This window comes from Bos grunniens, chromosome 11 (genome assembly GCF_055505025.1).
Source record: "Bos grunniens cultivar Pamir isolate PY7600 chromosome 11, Bosgru_T2T1.0, whole genome shotgun sequence".
Lineage (NCBI taxonomy): Eukaryota > Metazoa > Chordata > Mammalia > Artiodactyla > Bovidae > Bos > Bos grunniens.
Window position 1 is genome coordinate 105735489 of NC_141175.1, and position 25553 is coordinate 105761041.

General features: G+C 46.3%; 1 protein-coding gene across 12 annotated transcripts in view; it reads right to left on the bottom strand.

Annotated features, from left to right (window-relative positions):
• Positions 1-9812: 9812 nt before the first annotated feature.
• NPHP1 (nephrocystin 1) overlaps positions 9813-25553 on the bottom strand; it is a 64573-nt gene continuing 48832 nt past the window's right edge. For all 12 annotated transcript variants that reach the window (XR_015137435.1, XR_015137436.1, XR_015137434.1 and 9 more), the window contains 4 exons: positions 15688-15800; positions 13463-13536; positions 12296-12340; positions 9813-10232 (listed from right to left, as the gene is read on the bottom strand). Coding sequence is in view for 9 of the 12 variants with exons in the window: in XM_086328282.1 (XP_086184408.1) it covers positions 9960-10232; positions 12296-12340; positions 13463-13536; positions 15688-15800 (505 nt within the window). In the remaining 3 variants the exon portion in view is untranslated. The remainder of the gene's footprint in view (positions 10233-12295; positions 12341-13462; positions 13537-15687; positions 15801-25553) is intronic.

Below are 25553 nucleotides of genomic sequence, written 5' to 3' on the forward strand. Positions count from 1 at the left end.
AGCCTGGTAGGCTGCAGTCCATGGGGTTGCTGAGGGTTGGACACGACTGAGCGACTTCCCTTTCACTTTTCACTTTCATGCATTGGAGAAGGAAATGGCAACCCACTCCAGTGTTCCTGCCTGGAGAATCCCAGGGACGGGGGAGCCTGGTGGGCTGCTGTCTTTGGGGTTGCACAGAGTCGGACATGACTGAAGCGACTTAACAGCAACCTTCCTTAATCCATAACTCTTAAGTCTTTACCAAATTTTAAAAGTTTTCCTTATTTCTTCAAAAAAATTTTTTTTTCTGCAGCACACTCTTTCTGTCCTTCTACCGAGACTCTGGTGATGAGAATGTTAGACCTTTTGGAATTGTCCCACAGATACTTAAAGATCTGTTTATTTTTTCAGTCTATTTCCTTTCTTTTGTTCAATTGGACAATTTGTATTGATCTATCTATACTGATTTATATTGATCCATTGAACTATAAGTTTACTGAATTTTTTTTTTTTTATCATCTCCATTCTGTGGTTGAGCCCATCCAAATTGATTTTTTCACTTTGGTTCTATTTTTTATTTCTAAAACTTCAGTTTGGTTCTTTTCGTATCAAATGGTTCTCCAATGAGACTGTCTATCCATCTGTTCATTTTGGGGTTTTGCTCTGACTTCTTGGTGCACGATTGTAAGTAGCTACTTCAGTGTCTCAATTCGACTGTGTCATCTCAGAGTTGTTGTCTCTTCCTTTTTGTTGCTTCCCTTTGAAAGATATTGAGATTTTCCTAGGTCTTCAAATATCAAGTCACTGTGGATTGTATCCTGGAAAATTTGAATATTACGCTATAGGATTACGGGGCTTCTTTAAATCCTGTAGCAAATGTTGGGACTTCCCTGGTGGTCCAGTGCTTAAGAATCCACCTGCCAATGCAGGGGACGTGGGTTTGATCCCTGGAATGGGAAGATCCCACATGCCACAGGGTGGCTAAGTTCATGTGTCACAACTTCTGAGCCTGCGCTCCTCAAGGAGAAAAGACGCCACAGTGAGCAGCTCTCGCACTGCAACTGGAGAACAGCCCCCACTCGCCGCAACTAGAAAAAGCCTGTGCGCGTCAATGAAGACCCAGTGCAGCCAAAAATTAATTAATTTTAAATATATTGTTTTGTTTGTTTTAGCAGCAACGGGCCTGATTAGATGCAGGCTGCAAGTTCCTGCCTACCTTCTCTGGTATGAAATCTCCTGAACAATGTCAGCTCATCTTTTAAAGTTGTGCAGCGCTTTTCAGATCCATTTGGTGTGTGTGCTAGTCTTGGACCTGGGATCAGTCTGGGACCGGGCTGCTCAGTTATAAAGTCCTCTGCTGTGTTGTTTAGGGGCAGCTATGCTTCCCTGGTTGCTCAGCTCATTAACAATTTGCCTGCAATGCAGGCCAAAATGCAATAAGATATATTTATACAGAGAGAAATCGAGAGTGAGAGAAAGAGGGATTTGCCACCATGCTATTAGGACCACGGTCCCTTTGGTCAGAGAGAAGGGCTCTCCTCCTCAAAGTTTAGACACCTGTCTGGCTGCCACTGCCCAACAGTCACTAGACTGCCTAGGCTTGAGGGCAGAAGAGAACAGGGAAAAAAATATAAATAAACAGAGGTTTTCTATACTCTGACCAGTGGTGGTGGTGGTTTAGTGGCTAAGTCACGTCTGACTCTTTGCGACCCCACGGCTTCTCTGCCCATGGAATTTCCCAGGCAAGAATACTGGAGTGGGTTTCCATTTCCTTCTCCAGGGGATCTTCCTGACTCAGGGATCGAACCTGGGTCTCTTGCACTGCAAGCAGATTCTTCACCGATGAGCCACAGGGAAGCCCCCGTATAACCAGTACAGGCTCTCTTTCCCAGTCCTCAGCCCAGAAATGGAGCACTTTTTTGGAGATGTGTTTTGTCTGTATCCCACGCACATTCTGGACTTCATGTTGCTCTGAGCCCAGGCCTGGAGATACTACAGGGGGAAAAAAAGGGGATACTACCTACCACTAGTTTGGTAGTATTTGGAGTTCTGTTTTCCTTCCCAAATGTTCCCACTTCTACTTATTTTCAGAGTCCTTAGAAAACTGTTCCTTGCATTGTGTCTAGGACTTCTGTCACATTCAGTGGGAAGAAAATGCTGAAATACCCATCTCTATTTGACCAGAACCCAAGCTCCACCAACCTGTTTTGATTCTCTGCATAGCACTTACTCAAAAATTTTTTTAAAATTTATGTCTTTATTTATTTGGCTGCATCGTTGCAGCATGGAGAATCTAGTTCCCTGATCAGGGATAGAACCCGAGCCGCCTGCACTGGGGGCTCAGAGTCTTAGCCCCTGGACAACCAGGGAAGTCCCACTCCCTCATATTTTTGTTTATTGATTCGTTTGCCTATTGCTTGTCCCCCATCCTGCCCCTTCCTAAGATGTTAGCTTCAGAGCAGCTGTGACTTTATTCATATTGAATATTTCTGGGCACAAAGTAAGCACTCAATAAAGGCTTTCAAATGACTGACTCTACCCTCTTGGTCAGAAAGACTTTGAAGACTACTGCTTCTCTCTCTCTTTTTTGTCTCTTCTTCCTTAACTGACTCCTTGTGAGTAAGTTACCTTATACATTTTTCAGAAAAGATTTATTGGTTACCCAACAGATAAGGGGCAGGTCAGGAGAAAGCCAGAGATGCTCGGGGAACGAACAGACATTGTACCCATTCCTCCTACTACAAATGTTAGAATAACCTATCCCAATTGGTTTTAACAACCAAGGAGACATATTACCTTGGGTAGGTGAGAAGTTGAGGAAATGTTGGCTTCAGGTGAGGCTTGATCCAGTGGCTAAACAACGCTACAAAGGACCTAGATCGTCTCCGTTTGTCAACCCTGCCTGTTGCTGTCACACTGTTGGCTTTTTTCTTAACCTCACTCAGCACACCTCCCACGCACATAGCTCTAGGCTCTGGATTTCTGGAAGTGAAACTGCTACAGGGACACTCATGTCCCACAGGCTCTGGCCTGTTCACTCAGACACAGGTGCATTGCAATTACTCTCTCAACCAATCAAGGTCACTTCAACCTTCAAATGAGGGAGTTAGAATACACATGCCCAAAGGACCAGGCTTGGGAGGAGGCTGTGGTTAATGCTGTGTCTGGGGCCATCTGGTTCCCAGTGCCCTTGCAATCTGGGCAGGCACAGAATTCTTCAAGGTCAGAGGGCAGCTGGCAGGAAGAGGATAGACTCATGGGACAATTTTGGGGTCACCCAGAGAGCTCTGCCCGGTGAAGAGCTCAGAAAGCCTTGAGTCCTTTTTGTTATTGCCCCAAGTGGCCTCTTCAAAAGGACAAAGTTCTGCAAAGTTAATCTTCGTTGGCAAAGTCAGGCGCAAATGAGATTAAGGTTCAGTCTGTCTCCAGAGCATGAGAAATGGACTGCACGTTAGCTGTGTTTCCGAAGTCCCGAGTTCAAACTGTCTTCCCCCGTGATTTCTGACCCCCACCTCGCACACTGCCTACACCCCAACGTGCTCTCATTCAGCGTCAGCCGCCGAGGCGTAAAATCCGAGGCTTCCGTTGTCCTACCCGACACAGCACCGCCCTTCACTCACCGTTCATTTATCACTTCTCCCACTCCTCCCCGTCCAAATCTGAATGATTACTCAACTATTGCCTTCAAATATCAGAATTTCAGAGGATGAGATGTCTGGATGGCATCACCAACTCAACGGAAATGAGTCTGAGCAAACTCAGGGAGAGAGTGAAGGACAGGGAAGCCTGATGTGCTGCTGCAGTCCACGGGGTTGCAGGGTCAGATACGACTTAGTGACGCAAACAACAACAATCAGAGAATTTCAGCCAGCAAGCCTGGCTCCTGAAGGAGCCACATGTTATTTAATCCACGTATTCCTGAATTTCAGACAGCGAATGGTGGGAGTTCACAGAGCGAGGGTTTCATTCAAACTGAGCAGATGGTGGTCCCCAACATGGGATGGTGGTGTTTGGAGAGCGAGACTAAGTTTAGAAGGATCACCTATGCTGACCCTTACTTAGTGCCTGTTGCAGGGCTCTTAATACCCCAGCTACAGGACCGTTGGGATTTGGATGCGTCCGGAACAACAGAAAGACACGGAGGGAGGCCCTCTGGCAGCCTGTGCCCTTCTTCACTTCTCACACACGATCACTTCCACACTGCATCGTCAAGTCAGGACAGGGATCCCAGTGGGGGCTGCTCCCACCACATCCTCAAAGCCAAATGCTGTGCCTGGATGGTAGTGTGTGCTGAGTCATTTCAGTCACGTCCGACTCTCTGCAACCCATGCACTGCAGACCCCCAGGCTCCTCTGTCCATGGGATTCTCCAGGCAAGAATACTCGAGTGGGTTGCCAGTCTCTTCTCTAGGGGATCTTCCAGACCCAGGGATCGAACCCAGGTCTCCTGCATTGCAGGCAGCTAGTAGCTGCTCAGCAAACACGGAGTGAATGAATGAATGAACAAATGAGCAAACGGAAGATTGTAAACCTCAGACACGAGGTGTCTTGAGTCAGTAGGGTTCTGCCTTGGATTCTCTACTTTGAAGAAACAGAACACAAAGCAGCTAGGTGACAGCCAGCTCTAGTCACCTCCATGCCCCGAATAAACCTCCCAACTTGGAATGCTTCATACCAGAGGAAGTGAGCGAGTCCACGGTGAGGGATGTCCTGTAGCACTGTGAACTGACAAAGCCCTGGGCTGGCAGCTGGCACCTCCAGCGCCCCCGGTTCCCTCGGGGCTACCCAGATGCTGACTGCACTGGCAAGTCAAAGCCACTCCATTTGTATGTGGGTAACGCATTTCATCCAGCCCCTTGTGGGGTGTCCTGGCCTCCATCTTAGACCACAAAATCCACTGGGACTGAGGTGGTACCTGCTCTGAGGTGCCCCACCCATCACCGTGCAGCCCAGGCGAGGGAATTGCAGTATTTCCCACCACCTCCAGCAGACCCGTTGGATGTGACGCTCCACCTACCGTATGAGGCTGGAGGTGGGGGCGGTGGGTCGCATCATTTACAGTTCAGAGCCCTGCTCCCCCACAACGGTTCTGACGTGGGGACTCCCCTCACAGGGGCACCCGGCACTGGGTGTCCCTCCACCGTTCCCCAATCTGGGTTCACAGTTAAGTCGCTTTGTTGCCGAGTCACACTCCTGGACACAACCCCCTGCCCCAGGGTTGGCTTCCAGGATGTTTTTGGCTCCTTGACAACCTCTTCCTGTTTTGGAAGCTAAAAAGTGGCAGTGAAAAGCCAGAGAGGTTTCATTGTTTTGTTCTCTTTTTTAAAAAAATCCTCCGCCGACTGAAGCGAGAACTTGTCTTTCGCTGGCACAGCCGCCCTCGCCCCTGCGGAACCGGCACCTCCGTGCAGGCTGACCTCCTTTGAGTCTCGCTTCTGGGCCCAAGCCTTACTGAAACTGTTTGCTCTCCTCTGTTTTTCTTATGTGTCAGAAACACTAAAGTTGGCTACATTCGTCAGTCATGACACATTTCAAATGAATACAGAAGACAGTTTGTGAAAACACCCTCTAAAGAAAGCTCCCTCTCTCTATGCTGTGCATTCATTGAAAGGAATTCACCGGCCATCATTTCTTTCATAAAACGCCCCACCTTTGACTGGATGCTAAGAATAACCTAAATGATTAGAAAGATGAAAATGTGGCCATTAGGAATGAAAGATTCTATAGAAAAATGACCTCCATGGTGGGGAGTGACGGGGTTTCATGTTCTTGCATATAATACAACAGGGGCCTAAGCTGAGACGACCCGAAAGGATGGGAAAACTCTGTACACCACCTCCATTTGCAAAGGTGGGAGCCCCTTCTTGTCACAGGAGCTGGGGAGGGTCATAGTCTCAGAGCGGGGCAGGCATAGCCTAGGGAACTGGAGAGGCAGCTTGTTATGTTAGACAGATGAGTGGTGCCTGGACACGCTGCTTCCCACACACCAGGGTGGGGTTGGGGGGTGGAGACATAGTGAAATCTCTTTTCCAAGGCCACATTCTCGTGACATCTGTGCCCCTTTCACACGTGAACGTCTGAGATGAAGGCCCAGATTGTTTCCCTTAAGGGTTTAGCAGAAGCTAACTGAGATGTTAGCTTCCGAAATCACTGCAGATGGTGACTGCAGCCATGAAATGAAAAGACCCTTGCTCCCGGAAGAAAAGCTATGACCAATCTAGACATATTAAAAAGCAGAGACATTACTTTCCCAACAAAGGTCCGTCTAGTCAAAGTGGAGAAGGCAATGGCACCCACTCCAGTACTCTTGCCTGGAAAATCCCATGGACGGAGGAGCCTGGTAGGCTGCAGTCCATGGGGTCGAGAAGAGTCGGACACAACTGCCCAACTTCACTTTCAGTTTTCACTTTTCATGCATTGGAGAAGGAAATGGCAACCCACTCCAGTATTCTTGCCTGGAGAATCCCAGGGACAGAGGAGCCTGGTGGGCTGCCGTCTATGGGGTCACACAGAGTCAGACATGACTGCCGTGACTTAGCAGTCAAAGCTAGTCACGTATGGATGTGAGAGTTGGACCATAAAGAAAGTTGAATTGATGCTTTGGAACTGTGGTGTTGGAGAACACTCTTGAGAGTCCCTTGGACTGCAAGTAGATCAAACAGGTCAATTGTAAAGGAAACCAACCCTGAATATTCATTGGAAGGACTGATGCTGAAGCTGAAGCTCCAGTACTTTGGCCACCTGATGGGAAGAACTGACTCATTGGAAAAGACCCTGATGCTGGGAAAGACTGAAGGTGGGAGGAGAAGGGGACGACAGAGGATGAGATGGTTGGATGGTATCACCAACTCCATGGACTTGGGTTTAGGTAGACTCCAGCAGTTGGTGATGGATGGGGAGGCCTGGCATGCTGCAGTCCATGGGGTCACAAAGAGTCGGACACGACTGAGCAACTGAACTGAAGTGAGATGTAGCCCTGGAGTTTCGTCATACAATGGAGCTCTAAAAGTAACCCCCTCCTAGAACACTGCCCTGGTGGTTCAGTGGTTAAGACCGATGCAGGGGACCTGAGTTCGATCCCTGGCCAGGGAACTAAGGTCTCACATGTTGCGTGGTGCAGCCAAATAAAATAAAATAAAAAAAGTAAATGCCTCCTTTAAGGCAGTACGTTTCAAGACAAGTTCCTCAGTCAGCACTCTGATAATTTAGATTAAACTCTGATTTGATTGTATTTTTCATCCAACAGACTTCTCATGTTATATTTCATGTACAATTTTTATTTTATTTTATTTTTAAACTTTACATAATTGTATTAGTTTTGCCAAATATCGAAATGAATCCGCCACAGCATGTACAATTTTTAAATGTCTCCACTGAGGAGGGGAACGTCTTCGGTTGTAGAAAGTCATACTTGATGTCTCTATGCAGCGTATTAGCTGTGCCACTTACTACCTCTGACCTTAGGCACATTACCAAGTGTGCTTGGCCTGTGTCTTCAGCAGCAGTATTGATGACACTGGAAAACCCAGTGCTGGCCTCCTACAGCACCTGTGAGCGGTAACCTCGTAAAAGAGGACGCCACAGCAGGCGCCCAACAAATGCTAGCTGAACTATTACCATTAACACGAAAGGCTTGGGACGACTCAAAAGCAGTCACAGGATTGTTTGAAAGGCAACAAAATCTTTGTTCTTTGACACAGAGGTAGGTCAACACACTGTCCAGAGCCTGGAAGTGTTTTTGTTTGTTTGTTCTTTAATGAGCGCTAATTATACGGGCTTGAAAAAGGAAAACTGGATTTTGTTTTTATGGCTTCCCAGGTGGCTCAGGGGTAAAGAATCCGCCTGCCAATGCAGGAGATTCAGGTTTGATCCCTGGGTGGGGAAGATCCCCTGGAGAAGGAAATGGCAACCCACTCCAGTATTCTTGACTGAAAAATCTCGTAAACAGAGGTGCCTGGTGGGTTACAGACCAGAGGGTCGGAAAAGAGTCAGACATGTCTGAGAAACTGAGCAAAAGAGAGAGCATGTTCAAATGTTAGACTGGAGTGAGTGATCAATAACACAGCTTTCTCAAATATATTATCCTGATTTCCTCTTCATTTCACAACATAAATTTTATTAGCAAAAATCATGCGTGTGTGCGTGCTCAGTCACTTCTGTCGTGTCCAACTCTGCAACTCTGTGGACTGCAGCCTTCCAGGCTCCTCTGTCCGTGGGATTTTTAAAGCAAGAATACTAGAGTGAGTTGCCATGCCCTCCTCCGGGGGATCTTCCCAATTCAGGGGTCTCCTGCATTGCAGGTGGATTCTTTTATCACTGAGCCACCGGGGAATCCCCATTCTGGATTCTAGACACTTATCAGATATATTATTTGTAAATATCTTCTCCTATTCTGTGGGTTGTATTTTCACTTTCTTGAATAGTCATAAATTTGACTTTTGATACAATCTTGCTTTTATACAAATGTATAGATATAGTCAACTTAAATGTTAGTTGGTGTTACATATAGAAGGGCTTCCCTGCTGGCTCAGTGGTAAAGAACCTGCCTGCCAATGCAGGAGATGCAGGTTCAATCCCTGGGTCAGGAAGATCCCCTGGAGAAGGAAATGGCAACCACTCCAGTGTTCTTGCCTGGAGAGTACCATGGACGGAGGAGCCTGGTGGGCTAATGGCAACCACTCCAGTATTCTTGCCTGGAGAGTCCCATGGACAGAGGAGCCTGGGGGGCTAATGGCAACCACTCCAGTGTTCTTGCCTGGAGAGTCCCATGGACAGAGGAGCCTGGGGGGCTAATGGCAACCACTCCAGTATTCTTGCCTGGAGAGTCCCATGGACGGAGGAGCCTGGTGGGCTACAGTCTGTCACTTCAGTTCAGTTCAGTCGCTCAGTCGTGTCCAACTCTTCTCGACCCCATGAACCGCAGCACGCCAGGCCTCCCCGTCCATCACCAACTCCCGGAGTTCACTCAAACTCTTGTCCATCGAGTTGGTGATGCCATCCAGCCATCTCATCCTCTGTCGTCCCCTTCTCCTCCTGCCCCCAATCCCTCCCAGCATCAGGCTGTTTTCCAATGAGTCAACTCTTCACACGAGGTGGCCAAAGTATTGGAGTTTCAGTTTGTGGGGTCGCAAAAAGTCAGACATGACTTAGTGAGTAAATAACAACAAATTACATATAGAATGGATGGACAACAGGTCCTACAATATAGCACAAGGAGCTATATCCAATATCCTGTGATAAACTGTAAGGGGAAAGAATATTAAAAAAGAATGTATATATGTATGTGTAACCGAGTCACTTTGCTCTACAGGAGAAATTAATGCAACATTGAAATCAATTGTACTTCCATTTAAAAAAAGAAGCAGACACAGAGAACAAACGTGTTACCTGTGGGGAGAGGAAAATGGGGATGGGAAAGATAGGCGTAGGGGATTAAGAGATAAAGCTATTAAGTATAAAGTAAACAGTGCAAGCAAATCTTGTACAACACAGGGAATATAGCCAGTATTGTATAAAGCTTTAAATAGAACATAAGTTTTAAAAACTGTTAACCACTGCGTTGTATACCTGAAGCTCTCATATTTCACATCACCCACGCTGCTGTTGTTCCACCACTAAGTCGTGTTCGACGCTTTATGATCCCACGGATGGCAGCATGCCAGGCTTCCCTGTCTGTCACTGTCCCCCAGAGTTTGCTCAGACTCATGTCCATTCAGTCACTGATGCTATCTGACAATCTCATCCTCAATACATTGTACTCAACTATACTCAATTTTAAAAGAAATGCAGCAGTTGTTTTTTGAAAAAAAAAATTGTCTTTAAACGTATACAATATTACTTATAAAAATTTGTTTTACTGTACTGACACATATTCAAATTATCAGATAAATGTTTCCTATAGAATGTGGCTGTACGGAAAAGTGATGGGACGTTAGTTCCGGTTAAGTTCAGCGGGGAGCTGAGGGTCAAAGGCCACTGCTGTCAGGCTACGTTCTTTCTTCTTTCACCCAAGAAGTCATAGGTCTGCTCGGAAATGTCGAAAGGTTCGTGGACCCCCTCTGGCGACAGCAGAACCTGGAGGGCGCCCTCATTTTCCTGGTTTTGTTTGAGGAAGTCGGCGATGCCCTTCCACCGGGCAGCCTCAGTCTCCTCCTCTGCCCATCTAGATGGGGGCAGGAGTGCAGAGTGCAGCAGGGGGAGCGCGCAGTCGTGGTAAACCAGCAGGAACACCGCCTTCAGGAGCTCCCTGTCTCCCTGGGAAAACACCCGCAACAACAGTCACTGCGAGCGGACCCAGACAGCGTTACTTCTCAAGCGCCACATTCCAGGGACTCTGCGAACTAGAAGCCGTCGAGGGAGGGGGTGGGATGGAGGGGCCAGGGATGCCTGGCAGGTAATGGGCTCTGAACCAGCTGTTCAGTCAGGACGTGGACACAGCAGGAGTCACCTCGGGGACAAACGAGGTGTTCTATCAGCTCCCCGCTGAACCTGATAGAACCTCCTCAGAGGTTCTCTCTGAGAGTCTAAGAGGGACTCCTTGAAGCCAGGGTGCCCACTGAGCTACACTGAGGATCTCACGCATTCCATCAAGGAGACTGGGGCACTGGAGTCTAATTCTGGGGACAAGGGTGCGGGTCCAGGTAAATGGAACTAAGAAGACAGTGCGCAGCCAGCTGGATCACTGAATTAGCTCAAGGTGTTACAGGAGGACAGCAAGGGCCCTGCCTGAAATCCAGAGAAAGAGCCCAAGGAGTAAAAGAGGTGCTGTCAAGCCCACCTCCCCCAGAACAGGAGCCAGGTGACATCCCAAGGGCAGGCAGCCCAGCTCCACAGCTCAGGTGGGCATTGCAGGGGTGCAGGCGGGGTGCACTGAGATACGACCCCTCCAGGGGGAGCTGGAGAGGCCACTTCTACAGGCCTGAGGCCCAGCACCTGTCCACTACTGACCGAGAACAGCATTAAACCTGCCAATTTGGGTCGAATGGAAGCTCAAATAAGGATACAATATATACACCTTTTTTTTCCTTTCAATTTTTAGTGCCTTTCTTTGTTCTCCCATGTTCCCTGAGATAAAGTCCAAAAAGCATGGGCCGTGGGCCCCATGCAGCCACCTCCATCTCTTTTTGTAAATAGTCTCACAGAACCGGCCCTACTCAGGTGTTTATACCGCCTGTAGCTGCCTTGCATTACAAAGGCAGAGCTGGGTATCTGAGACACAGAGCATGTGGCCTGCAAAGCCAAAAATATTTACTCTCTGGCCCTTTACCAAAAAAGTTTGTCAGTCTTGGACTAGAGGAGTCAGCCGCTGCACACTGATCGCTGCGAGTCTGCTTGGCAACGACACGCGCTGGGCCACGGATGCAGTCACGCGTGCTCGCAATGTGAGGTGCAGCTTATGCCAATTTAACTCTTACTTCTCTGGGCCTGATATGGACTTTGAGAGCTAGGGATTTTTTTTTTTTTTTTTAATGAGAGAAATTTGATAGGTAGCTGGAACATTTTGGCTTAGAAACTTCCCCTCAGTTCAATAAAACTCAGTGGTCTGACTCGGTAAATGTCACGTTGCACTTGATACGTGGGTTATTTTCAAAGATTTTTGGTATTGATTTCTAACATAATTCCACAGTTAGAAACACAAGAGAACAGAGTCTGTATGATTTCAGTACCTTTAGACCATGACATTTTTGTACTTGTTTTGTGTCTCTGGATATGTTCCAGTGTCTCCTATAGTCTATGGGAAGCTGAGTAGAACTTGTAGCCTACTGTTCTGGGAAAACTATATATACTTAATTATGTTGAACTGGTTAATGGTGTTTTTCAGGTCTACTATATCCTTCTACTTTCCTGCATATTCATTCTGTTAATTTTTGAGAGCTTGATATTGAAACACCAACTAAAAATCTTAATTTGTCTACTTAAAAAAATAACTGTAATATACAGTGAAATTGTATGTAACTTTGCTCTATATTTCCAAGTTTCCAGTAAATGTGTTATCATACTTTCATAATTTAAAAAATAAAAAAGAAACAGAAAAAAAAAATCTCCCCAAGGAACATGGGAGAAGATAAAGACACTAAAAATTGAAAGGAAAAAAAAAATGTGTCTGAAATGACTGTGTTGATCAAGTATTTTTTTAAATGCTTAGAATCGATCACCCATGCCCTTCTTGGAAGGAGTCTTTGGAACCATAATAACATGGTTGAACTGTCAACAGGGATTATGAGTGTGGCTACTCCAGCTAAAGAAGACGTGTGATTAGGACGTGTAGCGAATGCTGAGCACAGAACTGTGGAGTTCGGGGCGGACCGTCACGTTACCTTCTCTGATCTTTTTAATGTACTCTCTTTCTCAGCCCAGGAACTCTAAAAAGCAAACAGAAACACTAGATTAACCTGAGTATTCGCAAGTCTTTGCCACGTCTCTAAGTAAGCTTCCATCAGGGTTCAACACGAGGTATAGGAGTGGCTCACGGAGCAAGTGGGTCTCTATTAGGCATCAAGTCTAAGGACCCAGAACCAGACGGAGCCGGCGGGATGTGTCAGCAAGCGACCCTTCACAAGCCACAAGTCAGAACTGAGCTAACACGTTTCCCTGGTGGCTCCGTGATAAACAGCACGCCCGCCAACACAGGAGTGCAGGAGACACGGGTTCAATCCCTGTTCCGGGAGGATGCCACATGCCATGGATCAACTACGCCTGTGCACCACATCTACTGAGCCTGTGCTCTAGAGCCCAGGAGCACAGCTATGGAAACCCATGCACACCAGGGCCTGTGCTCTGCAGCAAGAGAAGCCACTGCCATGAGAAGCTCAGGTACTAGAGAATTCTGCAGTTAGAGAAGAGCCCCTGCTCACTGTAACCAGAGAAAAGCCCATGCAAGCACCCCGCCCAACCAAAAATAATAAATACATAAAATTAAAAAAAAACTAAGAACAGAATCAGTGAAACACTAACATATCCATACAAACTGCACCAACACAGCACTTGAACAGTAAGATATCATTAAGCTTTTAAGGTAAGACAGTCATGAAAACAGAAAACTCTGCCAAATACCATACTTCTGTACAATTGTATCTGCTGAGGTGAGGAAATGGTCAGGGAGAGACAGAATGAAGTGCAGGCTTCCCTGGTGGCTCAGACAGTAAAGAATCCCCTGCAATGCAGGAGACCAGGGTTCGATCCCTGGGTCAGAAAGATCCCCTGGAGAAGGGAATGGCTACCCATTCCAGTATTCTTGCCTGGAGAATTCCATGGACAGAGGAGCCTGGCGGGCTACAGTCCACGGGGTCGCAAAGAGTCAGACACGGCTGAGTGACTAACACTTTCACTTTCATTTGCAAGTAAATATTTCTAATCTATGCACAAGGTTTCAGAAAAGCTTCTTTAAAGAAATAAAACACCCAGAGTTCAATTAGCTCCACGAAAGTATGAAATGAAGACCTTCTGGGGCCCAGCAGGCCTCCATCATGACGCACACTACCCACCCTGAGTGCATCCATTATGTCCGACTCCTCCAAGAGCTTGGGGAAGGTGGCCAGCACTGGATTACTAATTAAGTCTGAAAATCAAAAGAACAGGAAGGATTTTATATAAGCTTCATCCAACGTAACTTATGGCAATAGAATGAATACAAATATTCATTCAGATTGAAATTACTGTGCCAGATGATTTGCTGATGACACACTCTACCCACTTCAACCTCTTAGGGGGCTGGAACCTGACCCCCCCATCCCCACCTGTCTCCACATCCACACCCCTGGGGTTCTGAAATGAGTCTGGTATCAAGTAGAGCCTTCAGGATGGGAGTAAGATGGCTCTGAACAGAGTAAGACCGGAAAATTCTGATTTTTCTTTCTGTGTTTTTTTCCTACCTCCCTTCCCTCCTCATGACTGAAGTGTGGTGTGGTAAGAGGAGTCTTCCAATTACAAGGCACCCATGCTCTCGGAAGGCTGAGCGGGAACCAGGAGGCACCAAAGTAAAGGCGGCAGAGGGCGGGCAGGTCAGGCCTGGCTCTAGTTCCCCGCTGATCGGGAAGGACCTCAGCCTGGGGCCAACAGACGGTGGTGGTGACGCTGAAAGGACTCGGGAGATGGCCATGTGCCTACATGCTATGCAGGAGAATACTCACATTTCACAGTCAACAAGGGTGCGTGCCAAGACGCACACCAGGAAGGGCACTCCACAATGGCAAGGCAGCGGCTTCTACGGTCCTGCGTTCTCAGTTGAGAAAAACCCTTCCTCTAGGTCTTACCAGGCTTATTTGGATGCTCAGATCCAAATAAAGTCAACAATTCTGAGTAGCCTTCTTACCTATAAAAACCTAATAAGCCGTATCCTCTTTAAGGCGTCATGTCATTCAGGAAGTTTTTCTAGAGGCACCGAAACAAATTCAAAGGCATGTGATGACTGAAAGGCTTAAACTGTGCCTCCTTCAGAGTTGCAGTTACTCCTGAGGAAGGCCGGTGCTCCTCTAGAGTCACAGTTACTCCTGAGGAAGGCTGGTGCTCCTCTAGAGTCACAGTTACTCCTGAGGAATGCTGGTGCTCCTCTAGAGTCACAGTTATTCCTGAGGAAGGCTGGTGCTTCTCCAGAGTTACAGTTACTCCTGAGGAAGGCTGGTGCTCCTCTGAGGTCCATTTCTCCTTGCCCACCCAGGTAGTGCGTCCCCGGGAGAGAGCTCGTGTCTAAGCGCGAGCTTCGTTTGTCCACGAGCGCTACGCCACCCTGGGGTTCTCTCTCCTTACTCTATTCCGGGCACACTGCCTGCTTTCAACTTCAACTCCTCCAGTGCACTCAGCACCTTCTGGCCTTGGGTCTTCAGACATGCTGGTCCTTCTGGCCAGAAGGGATCCAAGCCCACCCATCGCCCCTTATGTCTCACTCCTGTCTCAGGTCTAGTCTTACATATTCCTTGCTTGGAAAAGCCTTCCTTCATCCTTCACATTAATTCAGGTTTTCCTAGTGTACGCTCTTGTTGTGTATTTCCCTTCAAAACATTTAAGGTTAAAAAGGATTATTCACATAATTTTGTGTTTCAAGTTTGTGGCTCCACCAGGATAAGGATGACAGTGCCTGTCTCATTCGTGGCAGGGCCCTGGCGTGTAGTACCCACTCAATAAAGAATATCCAATAAAACGAAACTTTTGTAGAGGCAATTCTTACAACACACGCCAATCTCTGGCCAAGAACAATCATGTGTGACAACTCACTGATTTTTTTAAAGTTACTTTTTAACATTTTACTGGGGAAAAGTTTCAAGCTGATGAAAAAGTTGCAATGTAGAACCCCTGAATACCTCTCACTTGGTCTCACCAATTTTACTGATGTTTAAACTTCTTGCATTAAAACCAGTCATCTGGGGGTAATTTGTTCTCTTCCCAAAAAGCAGATATGTATACCAAACACACAGTAAAAACATTATTAAAGACATTAAGGGAAAGATATGATTATATATGAAATTTGGATCTCAAGTCTCCAGAATTTAAGATGTGAAAAGTGCATATGGTAAAGAACAGAACCCACACTGAACTCATAGGACGCACGCTGAGCACAAGACTTTGCATATGAAGCCAGTGGGAGCCACTGATGCTCTTCTGAATACTTCACTCCAGCTGTCACCATGAGAAGCAGAAGACACAGGCCGGCAGAGGCCACATGTACTCAGAGCATGGCACTGTTACAAGTAAGGGGACTACAGAGACGTCTCACCTGCACTGTTCAGGCTCATCCTGTCTTTCAGGAGAACGTCTCCAAGAATCTGGCGATAGAATATCAGCAAATGAACGCAGCACATGCTTCCGATTAATGTTTCTGGTAGTAGACTATTAAAGAAGAAAGAACACATTGTTCAATGTATTCATTAAACAATCCCCTATGATCCAACCTATGGTGCTGAAGCTGGAGCGCCAATACTTTGGCCACCTGACGCAAAGAACTGACTCACTGGAAAAGACCCTGATGCTGGGAAAGGTTGAAGGCAGGAGAAGGGGAAGACAGAGGATGAGATGGTTGGAGGCATCACCAGGTCGATGGACATGAATTTGAGCAGGGTCTCAGAGTTGGTGATGGACAGGGAAGCCGGGTGTACTGCAGTCCATGGGGTCACAGAGACTCGGACATGACTGAGCGACTGGGCATGACTGAACTGAACTGATTGTGCTTTTTAAATGTATACTCACCACTCTAATGAAGAGTTCTGAGTTTTGCTTAATTATTGAAAAGAATGTTAAGGAAAATTTCCTTAATGGTAAGTATAAGTTAATGTTATATAAGTTAACTATAACATTAACTATAAGTTGGCCATGTTAAACTTCAAAAATCTTTTATTTTTATGTATATACTTTCAAGTCACAACTTTGAGTTACACTTTCTGTTCCACGTTTGCATATACATCCATGTCAAATGTCAAATAAAAAATAAAAGTCATCAGTTACAAAGAACGGGACTAGTCAGCTGCAAGTTTTAACAAAGCCATGTTGCCACCCCCACGCGATGTGATGAATGCAGAGGAAACATGAGTTCAAGCTTTTTACAGTGCTGGGTGGAACATGGGAGGGTGTGACAGATCAGACTGAATTCTGACTTAGCTACTTCCAAGCTATGTGCTCTGGAGTTAATTTTATCCTTGAGTTTTGGTTTCTTCATTTGTAGAATACAGATAGTCATACCTGCATTTCAGGTTACTAAAAAGATTAAAATGAGGTAAATGTGGAAAGCTTAAGGGAATGCCTGGTGCATAGTAAGTGTTCGAGAACAAGAAACTTTCAATATTGAAGGTAAATTGATATCAGTTTAAAATAGACCGTAAGAACTTTAGGATGTTGTATGTAATTTTCATGGTAACCACAAAGAAAAAAAATCTATACACAAAAGGTAATGAAAAGGGAATCAAAATGGATCGCGGTGAAAAAGTCAATTAAAAACAAAAGGTGGGAGTAAGGGAGGAAATGAGGGGCAAGGAAAAAAAAGATGTACAGAAAATGGATGACAAAATACAGACCTTCCCCATTAGCAGTTACCTTAAATGTAAGTGGGTTAGACCCCTCAGTCCAAAGACATAGATTGGCAGAACAGATTTTTTTAAAAGCAGGATCCAACTGTATTCTACCTACAAGAGACCCACTTTAGATGTAAGGACATTCATCGGTTGTAAATAAAAGGATAGTTAAAGATACTCCATGCAAATAGTAAACAAAGAAAGAAGATATACTGCTCAGATATACTGATATCAGATAAAACAGACTAAAGATGTTATGTAATGATAAGAGGGCCCATTCATTAAGAAAACATAACAATTATAAACATATACAATAAACATCAGAGCTCCTAGATATAGGAAGTGAACACTGACAGAAGTGAAGAGAGAAAAAGATCTACAGTCATAGAAAGAAAGTGAAAATGAAAGTGAAATCGCTCAGTCCTGTCCGACTCTGTGACCCCATGGACTGTAGCCTATCAGGCTCCTCCGTCCATGGGATTTTCCAGGCAAGAGTGCTGGAGTGGGTTGCCATTGCCTCCTCCAGGGGATCTTCCGGACCCAGGAATTGAACCCGGGTCTCCTGCATTGCAGGCAGACGCTTTACCGTCTGAACCATATGTCCACAGTCATAGAGGAGACCTCAGTACTCCACCTCCAATAAGGGGCAGAACAGCCAGCACACAGTGCTGCGTCACTGCAGTCGCGTCTGACTCTGTGAGACCTTGGGGACTGCAGCCCACCAAGCTTCTCCTGCCTGGAGGACAACCAGACAGATCAGTAAGGAAAGGGAACCTGAACTACGCGGTAGACCAACTGTAACCGACAGACATACGCAGAACATGCTCAGTAGCAGAATATACATTTTTCTCAAGTGATCAAGGAACATTCTCCAAGATAGCCATATGCTGGGCACAAAACAAGTCCTAACAATTTAAAAGACAAATTATATAAAGCATGCTTTCTTTTTTTCCCCCAAAGTATCTTTTCTGATCGCAATGGAATGAAGCTAGAAATCAACAGCAGAAGGAAAACTGGAAAATTCACAGCTATGTGGATATTAAACCTGAAGCCTGGGGCTTCTCTGGTGGTCCAGTGATTGAGAGTCTGTCTTGCAATGTAGGGAATGTGGGTTCAATCCCTGGTTGGGGAACTAAGACCCCCACATGCCGAGGAGCAACTAAGCCTACATGCCACAATTATTGAAGCCTGTGCCACAACTGGAGAGTCCACAGAGATCCCAAATGACAATGAAGATGCTGCATGCTGCAGCAAGACATGACACAGCCGGAGGAATGATCTAAAAGCCAGACACCTGGTGCACGCTAGGCACTCAGTGGGGACATTGAGCACTGGAGTTAACCTTAGCAGACACTCGGGAAAACATCCTCAATCATTCTAGACATACATTTTCTGAGGGTTATTTTTAGAAACACATGAACTCTGTCACTAAGCATGAAGAACCTCAAAAATCTGGCAAACAGTGTGCTCTCATCAAAGGGGAAGACGTCTTTGAGCTAAGAAAAACCACCTCACGTTACAGAGCAGATCTTAATTTCAGAAATTAATCCTTTATTCTAATTTCTAGGATGAGAATTTTAGAAGGCAAAGTTAATCACACAGGTAACACCCAGCCTTCCAGCCAGCTGGAAGAGAACAGAATGAATGTGACCCCCACGGGGAGTTTCACATAATTTAGATAAGAAACCTTGACCACTCTATAACTCTTGCATTTCTAGAAATGTCAAAAGTACAAGATAGATTCTCTTACCACACTTAAATTCATATACCACATTTGGTACACAGAGTCAGAAATCATCTTTTTCCAACCCTGCTAAAATTCTGATCTTGTATATACCTGACCTAGATTTCAAGGACTGGCTGCAGAGGAACATGGCAGCTGCCTTGATGCCACCACAGGCCTTCCTGTTTTCACGCTGTGATTCCCAAGGCTTGTCCTACCCCCCACCCTCTGCTCTGCGGCTCATGTGGGCAGTGTTTCAGATGCATGCCCAAACTCGTCTCACGCTGAAAAACAGCCATTAATTCTGCGAGGGGAAGGGGTGGAACCTTCCTTCCATTCTCCCCTCCCCTTCTCTCCCAGACCAACCTGCTCCATCTGGCAAGCGCTGTGGCCAGCCTGTAGGAGAGGCCTTCAGCGCCCACTGTGTGGGCACTCCTTTCCTTCTGGCACCTCACCATAACACAAAGCAATGCTGCTGGCTCTTTATCAGAGTTTCCTTTAGGGAAATTTTTTGATTTTCCCAAACCCAAGATGGCCAGAAAGCTCTAAGCTGAAGAAGTAAAGATATACCTTTCTGACCTCACAGACAGACCAGCAGAAGTACAATAAACATGATAACAGGCCCCAGGCAAGTAACTTCTGGTGCTTCCCTGGGGGCTCAGATGGTAAAGAACCTGCCTGCAATGCAGGAGACCTGGGTTCGATCCCTGCGTCAGGAAGATCTGCTGGAGCAGGGAATGGCAACCCACTCCAGTATTCTTGCCTGGAGAAGCCCATGGACTGAGGAGCCTGGCGGGCTACAGTCCATTGGGTTGCAAATAGTTGGACACGACTGAGCAACTAACACACACAAGTAACACTACTATTTCCTTTATTTTTAGCAACAATACAATGGAAGTAAAGGAGAAAAAAAGATGAGATACATCAAAAGGCAAAGGAAAATAAATTTATAGCAAATTTATACCCAGGCATATAGTCTACTCCCATAGACCAGGGTTTGCACTGGGAGCCTGGGTCTAAATTTAGGGCTTTCCCTCATCAGGAGTTTAAAAACATGCCTTTGGTTTAGGAGTTGACACGTATACATGGCTATGTTTAAAATGGATAACCAAGAAGGACTTACTGTAAAAAAAAATTTAAAAAATAATTAAAAAAATTAAAAGTCATAAAGCAGAGAGAGAGAGAAAAAGCATGCATTTGGTCAAATTGCATCAAGTTACATCCCATCAAAAAACAGCTCCAGAATCAGAAAACCAAGTCTTGGTGAAAGGCAAGGATCCGTTTGCTCCCTGTTTTGTCTCAGCTGAGGGCGCACACAATCACAGTTGTCTCTGTAAAAGGAGATCCAGGCCACTTCTCTGGTCAAGAAAACGAGCCCAGGGCTTCTCCGGCGGCTCAGTGGTGAAGAATCCGCCTGCCAATGCAGGTGACGTGGGTTCTGGGAGGATCCCAAGTGCAGTGGGGCAACTAAGCCTGGACGCCACTACTGAGCCTGTGCTCTAGAGCCCGGGAACCACATCTGTTGAGCCCACACTCCAGAGCCCTTGCTCTTCAACAAGAAAAGCCATAGCAATGAGAAGCCCATGCACTGCAACTAGAGAAGAGAAAGCCTGTGTGCAGCAACGAAGAGCCAGTGCAGCCAAAAATACATAAATAAAAAGAAGACGAGTCCACACTAATCCACCTGCTCCTGACACAGGGCACGCGGCTGGCTTATGAGAGGGCAGGATGAAGCTGGCCAGAAGGATGCTGGGGAAACTGGGCACTGATACAGATTGCAACTGGGCTTCCTGCCCTCGGCTCTGCCCACACTGGTGTATGGCTTGGCGTGACAAAAAAGAGCCCCTGTCCTTTCTGTTTCAGGCAGAGAAATTTGGCTAAACAAAGATGAAGGGGTTTTTGTTTTTGTTTTTGCAGCATGTGGGACTAGTTCCCTGACCAAAGATCAAACCTGTGCCTCCTGCAGTGGAAGTGTGGTGTCTTAACCACAGGACTGCCAGGGAAGTCTCAAAAGATGAAGTTCTTAAATACTGGGCAGTGCGGACAGAGGTGGGGTAGACTTTTGGAGCAGAGAAGGAGGCTGGTAGAATTGTGTGTGTGTGTGTGTGTGTGTGTGTGTGTGCACGCTCAGTCATGTTTGACTCTTTGCAAACCCATGGACTCCGTCAGGTTCCTCTGTTTATGGAATTTTCCAGGCAAGAATACTGGAGCGGGTTGCCATGCCCTCCTCCAGGGTATCTTCCCGACCTAGGGATAGAATCCAAATCTCCAGTATCTCCTGCATGGCAGGCGGATTCTTCACTGCTGAACCACTGGGGAAGCCCCATCGGTAGCATTAATGCCTTCTTTTTCCACCCACTATGAGAGGCAGGTCAGGGAGAGGAGCCTGAGCACAGTTAGCCCCACTTCAAGGTCCTCCTCCAGGGCGCACCTGAACCCAGTCTCTCACCTTGAACCCACAGCACTGCCCTTGCACCATAGCCCACGGCTCTGCAGCAAGGCCCGGGCGTCTGGCTTCTCCGTGCCCACAGCCTGTCTCTGGGACAGCCTGCCTGAGGCCACAGTCCTACTGGTAGGTCCCAAGGCCCACAGTGGACACTACAAGGAGTGCACATTTCTGGATCCTGCAAGTCAGTCAGTCAGTCGTGTCCGACTCTTTGTGACCCCATGAACCACAGCACACCAGCCCTCCCTGTCCATCACCAACTCCCGGAGTTTACTTAAACTCATGTCCATTGAGCTGGTGATGCCATCCAACCATCTCATCCTCTGTCATCCCCTTCTCCTCCTGCCCTCAATCTTTCCCAGCATCAGGGTCTTTTCAAATGAGTCAGCTCTTCACATCAGATGGCCAAAGTATTGGATTTCAGCTTCAGCATCAGTCCTTCCAATGAACATTCAGGACTGATTTCCTTTAGGATGGACTCGTTGGATCTCCTTGTAGTCCAAGGGACTCTCAAGAGTCTTCTCCAACACCACAGTTCAAAAGCATCAATTCTTCGGTGCTCAGTCTTCTTTATAGTCCAGCTCTCACATCCATACATGACCACTGGAAAAACCATAGCCTTGACTAGACAGACCTTTGTTGGCAAAGTAATGTCTCTGCTTTTTAATATGCTGTCTAGGTTGGTCATAACTTTCCTTCCAAGGAGTAAGCATCTTTTAATTTCATGGCTGCAGTCATCATCTGCAGTAATTTTGGAGCCCAAAAAAGTAAAGTCTGACATTGTTTCCATTGTTTCTCCATCTATTTGCCATGAAGTGATAGGACCAGATGCCATGATCTTTGTTTTCTGGATGTTGAGTTTTAAGCCAACTTTTTCACTCTTCTCTTTCACCTTCATCAAGAGGCTCTTTAGTTCTTCTTTGCTTTCTGCCATAAGGGTGGTATCATCTGCATATCTGAGGTTAATGGTATTTCTCCCAGCAATCTTGATTCCAGCTTAAGCTTCCTCCAGCTTCCTCCAGCCCAGCATTTCTCATGATGTACTCTGCATATAAGTTAAATAAGTAGGGTGACAATATACAGCCTTGATGTACTCCTTTTCCTATTTGGAACCAGTCTGTTGTTCCATGTCCAGTTCTAACTGTTGCTTCCTGAGCTACAGGTTGCTCAAGAGGCAGGTCAGGGGGTCTGATATTCCCATTTCTTTCAGAATTTTCCACAGTTTATCATGATCCACACAATCCAAGGCTTTGGCATAGTCAATGAAGCAGAAATAGATGTTTTTCTGAAACTCTTTTGCTTTTTTGATGATCCAGCGGATGTTGGCAATTTGATCTCCCATTTTTCTGCCTTTTCTAAAACCAGCTTGAACATCTGGAAGTTCACGGTTCACGTACCGCTGAAGCCTGGCTTGGAGAATTTTGAGCATTACTTTACTAGCATGTGAGATGAGTGCAATTGTGTTGTAGTTTGAGCATTCTTTGGCATTGCCTGTCTTTGGGATTGGAATGAAAACTGACCTTTGCCAGTCCTGTGGCCACTGCTGAGTTTTCCAAATTTGCTGGCATGTTGAGTGCAGCACTTTCACAGCATCATCTTTCAGGATTTGAAATAGCTCAACTGGAATTCCATCACCTCTACTATCTTTGTTTGTAGTGATGCTTCGTAAGGCCCACTTGACTTCACATTCCAGGATGTCTGGCTCTAGGTGAGTGATCACACCATTGTGATTATCTGGGTCGAGAAGATCTTTTTTGTATAGTTCTGTGTATTCTTGCCACCTCTTCTTAATATCTTCTGCTCTGTTAGGTCCATACCATTTCTGTCCTTTATTGAGCCCGTCTTTGCATGAAGTGTTCCCTCGGTCTCTCTGATCCCTTGGTGTCCCGTGGATCCTCAGAGTGGAGCCCAATTTCACGATGGCCCTCAGGGCTCTCTCTGGGCTCTGGGAGGAGAGTTGCGTGCACGCAGAGACGAGACGAGGGAGGCCAGGGATCACAGGTGGCAGGGCAGAGCTTTTACACCGGCAGGAAGAGCTCTACCTTGAAATCACTTCACAAACATTTTTCGGGTGCCTACTATGTGCTGTAACCAACAAGGGCCTCTATTCCTGAGGTCGGGGCTGAGGGCTGGGGGCCCTTCTTTGAGAACCCAGTACACAGAAGAACATTTGCGGCTTTGGGAGAATGGGCCCGGCGATCTGACCACTGCTCACCCAGTCAGATTGATCTCTAGATTGTAAAGCATATCTCCAAGCCAGTATTTGAAGCCAAAGAAACACTATTAAAAGCTGTACTTGAAAGATATGCTTGGAAGTGCTTTAGACTCTGGAAAGCTTATCAACCAGAGAAGCAGCAGGTGGTTGAAGAAGTAGGAAGAATGAGGCTGAACAGGATTCTAGCTTTCCTTTTACAAAGACCGCTCCTGTGCTGCTGCTTCTTTTTTTATCTGGAAAAATATAAATTGTCCAAGAAAAGACTGGCCAGAAAGGGGGAGTTTATAGGCTCCATGGACATCCGGGGTGGTGGGCAGGGCGGGGGCAGCCAAGAGTGAATACTACCCACGAGTACACAATTAATGGCTGTTGAAAGATTGAACTGTTAACACTATCATTATAAAACACATTTCAGTACTAGTGATAAGAGCCAGGGATATTTAAACTGGGAGCATGATCCCAACTGAGGAAAGCAACCACTCACAGAGTGCTCCAAGTCTCCCTGAGCCTGAGCATCCGCCAGCAGTCAGCGTCCCGGCAGGGCTGCCCCGCCGCCTCCGCCTGTTCGTAAGCCGTGCGCTCCCATCCACCTCCTGTGCCATGTGTTCTACACAGCCCCACATCGTCGCATGGCACCTCCTTCCAAACTTCAAAGCCCGATTTGAATTTCTCTGATCTTACCAGCTACATAGCACATCCTCACTTGAACAAACTTTATGACAGCACTGCTATCTGCTATTATATTTACATTTATCTACACATATGACATTTACATTTACTTACACATATGACAATACCAGGGCTTCCCTGGTGGCTCACACAGTAAAGCAATGCAGGAGACTCGGGTTCGATTCCTGGCTCAGGAAGATCCCCTGGAGAAGGCAGTGGCAGCCCACCCCAGTATTCTTGCTTGGGAAATCCCATGGACAGAGGAGCCTGGCGGGCTATACAGTTCACAGGGTCACAAAGAGTGACTGATCCACTGAGTACACATGCACACATATGATAATAGTAATAATTACTGTGATACTTATTGTGTATTACTGTGAAGCATGCACATAAATACTAGGCAAATGCTATATATATTCTCATTTCCTTAAACCTCATTAGAGCTTGATGGGCTTGATATTATTATGTCCATTTTAAAGACACAGACCTTGAGACCCTGAGAAAGATGGTCAATGGCTTGTCTAAGAGAGTCCTGAGTCGGACATGGATACACCCGGGATGCCTCCCATGTAGAAGCTCCTGGAAGAAGACGAAAACTAGAACCACCATGAGATACCACTAATCACTTACTAAAACGGGCAAAACAGGAAAAAATCGATCATATCAAATGCTGTCAAGAATACTGGAGTAACTGGAACTCTCATATGTTACTGGAGAGAATATAGAACAGCCTGGCCAAATTGCCAAAACAGTTTGGCAATTTCTTATAAAGTTAAGCAAAGGCCAGATGATCCAGTAATCTCACAAGAAAGGAAGATATAAGTCCACACACACACAAAAAACTGCTATGCAAATATTTAGAGTAGCTTTATTCATGATTGCCCAAACCTAGAAACAACTCAAATGTCTCTGAACTGGTGAATAAATAAACACATATGGTGTATATCCACCAAATGGAATACTAGTTAGAACAAAAAGGAACAAGCCACTAACATATGGGGCTTCCCAGGTGGCTCAGTGGTAAAGAATCCTCCTGTCAGTGCAGGAGACGCAGCAGCCTTGGGTTTGATCCCTAGGTTGGGAAGATCCCTTGGAGAAGGCAGTGGCAGCCCACTCCAGTATTCTCGCCTGGAAAATCCCATGGACAGAGGAGCCGGGCGGGCTACAGTCCATGGGGTCACAAAGAGTCAGACACGACTTAGCGACTGAGCATGCACGCAGGCATGCACTGACACACGCAATTTCATGGATACATCTCAGTTATGTTACGCTAAATGAAGGAAGCCAGATGCGAAAGGCTGTACACCGTGTGACTCCATTTGGAGACCATTCTGGAAACGGTAGAACTGGGAGAAGAAAACGGACCAACTGTTGCCTGAGACCAGAGCCAGAGATTTGATTACAAAGGGGCATGAGATCATCTTCAGAGTGACAGAAATATTCTTTATCTCGACTGTGTGGTAGCTACATGACTGTATACACTTGTCAAAACTCAAAGAACTTAAAGTAAAAGGGGTAAATTTTA